General features: G+C 39.9%; 1 protein-coding gene across 6 annotated transcripts in view; it reads right to left on the bottom strand.

The window, feature by feature from the left end:
- Positions 1-3613: 3613 nt before the first annotated feature.
- Positions 3614-8992, bottom strand: part of LOC142658562 (dual specificity testis-specific protein kinase 2-like) — a 77193-nt gene continuing 71814 nt past the window's right edge. For all 6 annotated transcript variants that reach the window (XM_075834127.1, XM_075834130.1, XM_075834131.1 and 3 more), the window contains 4 exons: positions 8567-8740; positions 5624-5707; positions 5338-5424; positions 3614-4460 (listed from right to left, as the gene is read on the bottom strand). In XM_075834127.1, the coding sequence (XP_075690242.1) occupies positions 4359-4460; positions 5338-5424; positions 5624-5707; positions 8567-8740 (447 nt within the window). In that variant the 3' untranslated portion in view covers positions 3614-4358. The remainder of the gene's footprint in view (positions 4461-5337; positions 5425-5623; positions 5708-8566; positions 8741-8992) is intronic.

Genomic DNA, 8992 nt, shown 5'->3' with positions numbered 1-8992 from the left:
ACCGTCCATGAGACAAGATGAGTTTCTCGCCTCAGGCGGTGGCCTGCTGCCTCTCTGAAGGGGCGGTGGCACCATTGAATTCAGCCGCCACCCCCTCCTGCACTATAATTGTATCTGCGTCTATAGGATGCAGATACAATTAGGGTATGTGCACACACACTATTTACGTCCGTAATTGACGGACGTATTTCGGCCGCAAGTCCCGGACCGAACACAGTGCAGGGAGCTGGGCTCCTAGCATCATACTTATGTACGATGCTAGGAGTCCCTGCCTCTCCGTGGAACTACTGTCCCGTACTGAAAACATGATTACAGTACGGGACAGTTGTCCTGCAGCGAGGCAGGAACTCCTAGCATCGTACATAAGTATGATGCTAGGAGCCCAGCTCCCTGCACTGTGTTCGGTCCGGGACTTGCGGCCGAAATACGTCCGTCAATTACGGACGTAATTAGTGTGTGTGCACATACCCTTACATGCATAAGCGCTGAATGGCAGGGCATGTTCCGTGCTCTGCTATTCAGATCCATAAAATGACGCAAGCAGCGCAATGACGTCATCACGCCTCTTGCATCGCTGAATAGCAGGGCAAGGCACCCTGCCAATCAGCATCCTTCAACTACGCAAGCGATGCAATCCGCTTGTGACGTTCAGCACCAGCAGACCTGCTCAGAAGAGAGCAGGCCTGCATTGCAAGAGAATGGCACGGGAACGGATCAGGTGAGTATGCAAAGGTTTTTTTTCTCTTAAATGTATGAGTGGCATTATGTACAGGGAGCTTTATGTGGGGCACTATCTACAGGGGGGCTTTATGTGGGGCACTATCTACAGGGGGGCTTTATGTGGGGCACTATCTACAGGGGGGCTATATGTGGGGCACTATCTACAGGGGGGCTATATGTGGGGCACTATCTACAAGGGAGCTATATGTGGGGCATTATCTACAGTGGGGCACTATCTACAGGGGCTACTCTCTACAGGAGGATCTATGGGGGCACTATCTACAGCGCGATCTATAGGGCACTATCTACTTTGGGATATATTGGGGCAGTATCTACAGAAGGCTCTATATGGGACACTATCTGCAGGGCTAACTGTGTGTGTGGGGGGGGGGACACAGTGTATTGTGCGATTATAACCAGGGACACAGTGTATGGCGCTATTAGAATTAGAGGTGCAGTGTATGGCGCCATTATATTTAGCGGCGTAGTGTGTGTCACTATGAGAATTTTATCTTCTTTATAGGTGCAGAAATGTTTGAAAAATGAGAAGCTGAAGACATCTTAGCAGCAAAGTGCAGATATGGACCATTCAGACAGATGAGTGGGATGATATTTTGGAGTCTCATCTTCAGGATTCCCCATCCGCGAACAATAAAATGATCCAGTTATATATAATACACCAAGCATATTTGACCCCGGTTAGGATATTCAAAATAGGACGTTTGCCTTCTTCGGACTGTCTGAGATGCCATGTTCCGGAGGCAGATTTTTGTCATATGATCTGGTCATGCACTGTCATTAGGGACTTTTGGAACAATACACTATCCCTGTTATCATCCTTATTACATGTAGGCATTCCTTTATGTCCTGAGATATGTTTGTTTGGTATATTGGATGGGGAGACATGGAATCACCATACTAGAATTTTTTTGAGAGAAACTCTGTTTCTAGCACGGAAAACCATAGCACAGCATTGGATGAATGATCGACTTCCATCAATTGGTCATTGGAAGGGATTGGTAAATTCAGTCATACCTTTCGAGAAAGTTGTATTTCTGAATCGTGGTTTTAGTACTAAGTTTTCTAAGGTTTGGGATATTTGGAATAACTCCCCTCTGACAGTCAACCCCTCCGTTGGTTCACCAGATAATGTGAGATAGGAATATTGGTGACCAACAAATTTTAGTATGCATCTCCAAGAACTTGCTGTGCTGGATTTATCAGATGCTCATGGGTGACACGGGTCCTAGGCTGTTTTGTGTTCTTTTATATCTGTTCTGGTTTTTGTCTCTTTATTACCATTGTCATACATATGTCCAAGCAAACCAGTCTGCTCGCTATTGTTTATGACATATCATCATATTGGAATGCTCTATGTATACTCATTACTTGATTTGCTGTATGTACATTTTCTTGATCCAATGTGCCATGTTTTGTAATTAGAGACGTATGACTGATACAATAACAGTTCTTAATAAAACGAGTTTATAAAAAAAAAAAGTGCAGATATGGGCTGTGGCCGGGAGAAATCATCAGAGTTCTGGACCAGATAGAGAAGAAAAGAGAAAAATAATAACTAGAATCTGAGACTTCACCTGTGAGGCACTTAATATAAATGTTTATACTGCCTCTAATCAGTACTGTAGTTACTTTATGGCCTGCAGTGAGATGATGGGGGATATTTTTTTGTGAAACAGCAACACCCAGCATATCCTTAGTATTATTCGGGCCATGCTGGGAGCTGTAGTTTTACGCTGTGCAAACCTATACGGCAGAGGTCGCACTAAACTGAGCTGTATGTGTGCTGCTGCTGTATTTATGTAGAGAGCTTGGTTCTGGTCTTGTATTTATGTACTGAGCTTGGTTTTGGGGATGTATATATATTTGTACTGAACTTGGTTCTGGTATTGTATTTATGTACTGAGCTTGGTTCTGGTGCTGTATTTATATACTGAAAAAAGATTTTTTTTGCCTACCGGCAAAGAGAGCCCTGTTTTCCATCTATCAAATGAAAATAATAAAGTATTTATTGAATTTGCAACAAAGACAGACTACATAAAATTAAAGTCCATTGCTGACTGCAATCAGCTTAGTGCAAGGTATGAGGAATGAAGAGCTAACGGCTGCAGCACGTAGCACCCAACCCACAGTTAAATTCTAAGAGTCAGCAGGAAATGTATTAAAATTGAGGTGGAAGCCACAGGGGGGTGGTAAACCCTTTAATGGAGTAACGCGCCCTCTTTTCCCCCTTTCTTTAAATTTCTTCTCCTGTTTGTGTTTATTTCTGGTCCCTTGTACCCGTCACACGTTCATCTGCGCCAGGCCGGTTGGCAGAATGGTTTGTTGCCATGGAAAGAAGAGAAATGACCGTCATGTGTGTAATTCAGCTGATGTTAGCATCAAAGACACAAATATTTGTCAACATGTCAATTAAGAGCTGCCGCTAATGCCATAGAAAAAGGAGCGGATAAAATCAAGACTATTTACATAATCGTTTCATTTATTTTAAAATCATTGATAAAAGTTTTGCAACTTTGTTTCAATTCATCACCATTTTCAATACTACTGCTTGCTGCCAGTGATATGAAACATTCTTATTTACATCCAAAGGCTGAAAAGCTGAGAAGCATAGTACTTCTCACAGCCGAGGGTTTGTTACAGTTGTATTCAGCGTGGTGAGGAACTGAAGCACAAAGTTACAATGCTTTTTATTCTGCAATGATAAATTCAGAAAACCCCTTTCATGTTATGATTAAAGGGGGAAGGGGGGAGGGGGGGGGGGAATACCACCTAGTGCAAGTGCTAGCTGCACCACTCCACCTAGTGGTAGATCTTGTTATTACACCTCCAAAGAAATAGAAATCAGGACACCTGGTACAATAAAGAGGTCGCATTGATATCATAAACCTGCTTTAATCGGTTATGTTTTAGATAGAAGATGAAATCCGAGCTGGAAGAAAAAAAGAAACTATAAACACAGAGAAGCAGGGAGGGAGGGGTTAAATAACTTGATTATGGTTTCCTGTCCGGAAGGGGTGCTAGGATATTCAATAGGAGGGGGTACAGGACATGGCACAACTGTAATACGACGGCCGCCAGTCACAAGCCAGAAGCCGATATAAACTGTACCTCAAATGCCTCCCACAATATGTTCTGCTTATGGAGCGGACATGATAGGGTTAAGGCACTGATGGAAGGGGGGACATGTCACAGAAGTGACCCCAACACAGTCACATCCTTTCCACCGGCATTGTGAAAATCACGAACAGGGGGAACCGTTCTGCCCTCCTCTCGTACAAGGCGTGCCAAGAAGGGTCCCCCCCAAATCTTAGGATGGGGGTGGCGTGAAAACCTGTGAGACGTCACATTCTGAATCCATGCTAAGTTATTATAACAAGACACATCATTTTTATTAACATTTTTAATGTGAAAACAACCCCCCCCCCCCATTCCTGGTGATGAATCAAACATTCCGAGCAGGAGCCTGACGAGCGCCATTGTCAGGTCACGTAACCGTGCGTCCAAGAATCTTCAAAGTCTTTTTTTTTCTTCAATAAATACATTTGTATCTGTATTATTTATATTGACCTGAAGTCCGACTGTACAATTATTTACAGCTCAAGTGACACGTGAGGTCCTCAGAAGGAGTCCTGCAGGTCTGTCGGGGATTCCAGGGTCTCCGCCACCTCCTCCAGTTCATCCAGAATCTCGCAGAATGACGGTCGCTTAAATGCTTCAAGCTGGGAAAGAAAAGAGGATGTGTAAGTATTATAAACCACAGCCACTGTACGGACACAGGTGCAGGGCTCGTTGCAGTGTATCAGGTCAGACTGCTGTCATGAGACCTGCACCAGTATCAGTATCAGCAGGACATGATCAATATGGGTTGTCAGCCTTTGGATGTAAACAGTGAATGATCACATTCACTGACCGCAAACCATGTTTCGATTGCTCATTGGTTTGAAGATCAAAGTATATTAGAAAGTTGCAGAATTTGATTTTCTGGGATTAGGTAGTCACCTTGCTGCAGCCGCCTCGACGCCTCTTTCCATGGAACTTGGGATTGGTTCAGAGTACCGCCCCCATATATGTAAAACATAGCAACAGTTGGGCGGAGCTTAACATGTCAATTAAGACCTGCCGCTAACGCCAAAGAAAAAGGAGCTGATAAAGAGTGGGGGATGGTAATGCTATCATTACTCCAGGCAGTACGGATACACGGTTACATCCAGTGTAGGACTTAAAGGGGAGGAGCATGACAAAGGGATTCAAAGAACACCACAGAGAATCCGTGTCATACTCCGACCACTCAGGACCTGCGCTACATATAATAAAGTGCATCAATTATCTCCAGAGTGTTCCTTTAAAGTATGACCCCCCCCTTCATTTTTTGACTGGGGTATTAGGACAACCTCTAAGCTGGTCCTCCTCTTAATAGGCACCATAGCATCAGCAGGGGGGCTACCTCTTTGGTACATGATAGGTGCCCTTTAAATCCGCATCTTAGACAAAACTTGTGGTACAACTGCCCCCAGCCCAATCAGGGGGATCGGGATAAAATAAACCATATGTGGGGTACAGAACCTGCAATAGAGAAAGATGTGGAGAGACACCTACCCGGCAGCAGCTCGCAGCAATATCCAGGACCTGAGAAGGACAATCCCTCACCAAAGCTTGAAATGCCACTACATCCAAACCAAAGTCCTAAAGATGGAGGAGCAATAAAAAGACGGTTATAACGAGAGGATCATATAAGGAATGTCAGGAACAGTATATGATGGGGAATGTAGTACTGTGTGGTTCACTGATACTGTATCATCATACGATGCACTTATATACAGGCTCTGGTGATGGAGGAATTTATCATTTGTGTCCTCTACTCAGAAGAATATCACACACATACCCGTGTTCTGGGCAGAATTTCTGGGTCAGCAGGAATCCGACCGAGTATTTCACAAAGAACAATGCCAAACGAGAAAACATCAACCTGAAAGATAAGAATATATCAGACCAGATCCATTCATGTCTATAGGGGGCAGTGTTATATTCTTGTATATAGGGGGCAGTGTTATATTCTTGTATATAGGAGGCAGTATTATAGTAGTTATATTCTTGTATATAGGGGCAGTATTATAGTAGTTATATTCTTGTATATAGGGGCAGTATTATAGTAGTTATATTCTTGTATATAGGGGCAGTATTATAGTAGTTATATTCTTGTATATAGGAGGCAGTATTATAGTAGTTATATTCTTGTATATAGGGGCAGTATTATAGTAGTTATATTCTTGTATATAGGGGGCAGTATTATAGTAGTTATATTCTTGTATATAGGGAGGCAGTATTATAGTAGTTATATTCTTGTATATAGGGGGCAGTATTATAGTAGTTATAGTCTTGTATATAGGGGGCAGTATTATAGTAGTTATATTCTTGTATATAGGGAGGCAGTATTATAGTAGTTATATTCTTGTATATAGGAGGCAGTATTATAGTAGTTATATTCTTGTATATAGAGGGCAGTATTATAGTAGTTATATTCCTGCATATAGGAGGCAGTATTATAGTAGTTATATTCTTATATATAGGAGCAGTATTATAGTAGTTATATTCTTGTATATAGGAGCCGTATTATAGTAGTTATATTCTTGTATATATGAGCAGTATTATAGTAGTTATATTCTTGTATATAGGGGGCAGTATTATAGTAGTTATATTCTTGTATATAGGGGCAGTATTATAGTAGTTATATTCTTGTATATAGGAGCAGTATTATACTAGTTATATTCTTGTATATAGGGGCAGTATTATAGTAGTTATATTCTTGTATATAGGAGGCAGTATTATAGTAGTTATATTCTTGTATATAGGGGGCAGTATTATAGTAGTTATATTCTTGTATATAGGGGGCAGTATTATAGTAGTTATATTCTTGTATATAGGGGGCAGTATTATAATAGTTATATTCTTGTATATAGGGAGGCAGTATTATAGTAGTTATATTCTTGTATATAGGGGGCAGTATTATAGTAGTTATAGTCTTGTATATAGGGAGGCAGTATTATAGTAGTTATATTCTTGTATATAGGAGGCAGTATTATAGTAGATATATTCTTGTATATAGAGGGCAGTATTATAGTAGTTATATTCTTGTATATAGGAGCAGTATTATAGTAGTTATATTCTTGTATATAGGAGCAGTATTATAGTAGTTATATTCTTGTATATAGGGGGCAGTATTATAGTAGTTATATTCTTGTATATAGGAGCAGTATTATAGTAGTTATATTCTTGTATATAGGGGGCAGTATTATAGTAGTTATATTCTTGTATATAGGGGGCAGTATTATAGTAGTTATATTCTTCTATATAGGGGCAGTATTATAGTAGTTATATTCTTGTATATAGGAGCAGTATTATAGTAGTTATATTCTTGTATATAGGAGCAGTATTATATTAGTTATATTCTTGTATATAGGAGCAGTATTATATTAGTTATATTCTTGTATATAGGAGCAGTATTATAGTAGTTATATTCTTGTATATAGGGGCAGTATTACAGTAGTTATATTCTTGTATATAGGGGCAGTATTATAGTAGATATATTCTTATATAGAGGGGCAGTATTATAGTAGTTATATTCTTGTATATAGGGGGCAGTATTATAGTAGTTATAGTCTTGTATATAGGGAGGCAGTATTATAGTAGTTATATTCTTGTATATAGGAGGCAGTATTATAGTAGTTATATTCTTGTATATAGAGGGCAGTATTATAGTAGTTATATTCCTGCATATAGGAGGCAGTATTATAGTAGTTATATTCTTATATATAGGAGCAGTATTATAGTAGTTATATTCTTGTATATAGGAGCAGTATTATACTAGTTATATTCTTGTATATAGGGGGCAGTATTATAGTAGTTATATTCTTGTATATAGGGGCAGTATTATAGTAGTTATATTCTTGTATATAGGAGCCGTATTATAGTAGTTATATTCTTGTATATATGAGCAGTATTATAGTAGTTATATTCTTGTATATATGAGCAGTATTATAGTAGATATATTCTTATATAGAGGGGCAGTATTATAGTAGTTATATTCTTGTATATAGAGGGCAGTATTATAGTAGTTATATTCTTGTATATAGGGGCAGTATTATAGTAGATATATTCTTGTATATAGGGGCAGTATTATAGTAGTTATATTCTTGTATATAGGAGGCAGTATTATAGTAGTTATATTCTTGTATATAGGGACAGTATTATAGTAGTTATATTCTTGTATATAGAGGGCAGTATTATAGTAGTTATATTCTTGTATATAGGGGCAGTATTATAGTAGTTATATTCTTGTATATAGGAGCAGTATTATAGTAGTTATAGTCTTGTATATAGGAGCAGTATTATAGTAGTTATATTCTTGTATATAGGAGGAAGTATTGTAGTAGTTATATTTTTGTCCATGGCACCCTCCAGCCCCTTCTCTTTTTAAACTGAGTTTTTTGGCGCTATTTTTGACATGGAAACTGCGCCAAAAATGGTCAAAATACGCCTCCAATTGATTTCAATGGGAGGTGGAGGTGTTTTTTCCCCAGAAGCGGAAAAAAATGCTTGCAGGAACGAAAAAACATGCCCTTTCTTCAGCCGTTTACGTCTCTGTCCTCCCGTGGACATCAATGGGAGTCAGAGAAAGCGGTTTTTGCAGCATTTTTTGCCCACGTCACTCAATAGCCGCAGCCGAAAAACGCGGTGGCAGAAGGAATTTTGAGGCAGATGTTTCCGCCTGTAAAAAAAACTCAGTGTGAACAGGGCCTAATGATCTAATCTTTAATAAGTAACAAACCTTGCGGTCGTATGGTTCCCCACGTAACATTTCAGGGGCCATCCAAAAGGCAGATCCCACAAGAGACAGTTTCCTTTCTCCGTTCTTCAGTGGTAGCTCTACCACCTCCCGGGCCAGACCAAAGTCTGTCACAACTGCTTCTCGTCCCTTTGGGGTCACTCTTATGAGACAGTTCTGTAAATTACGTGAGAAGCGAAGATAGAGAGGCCCAATAAAGCAAAGCGGACAGCGAGAATGTGCATAGAATTCTAAAACAGTGAATACTGACACACAGCCTGTACAGATTACACGTCACTTAAAATCTGTAGAAATGTAGGACATCCTTTTTCTTACAATGCATCCCCCCCCCCGCCCCTCCCTCTAGTAAGTTCATAAGCCCTAATTAGACATTACAGACTTTATTGTTAGTGTCCCTTTAAGGGATAT

Source organism: Rhinoderma darwinii, chromosome 8 (genome assembly GCF_050947455.1).
Source record: "Rhinoderma darwinii isolate aRhiDar2 chromosome 8, aRhiDar2.hap1, whole genome shotgun sequence".
Taxonomy (NCBI): domain Eukaryota; kingdom Metazoa; phylum Chordata; class Amphibia; order Anura; family Rhinodermatidae; genus Rhinoderma; species Rhinoderma darwinii.
This window is presented reverse-complemented; position numbering and strand designations above follow the sequence as displayed.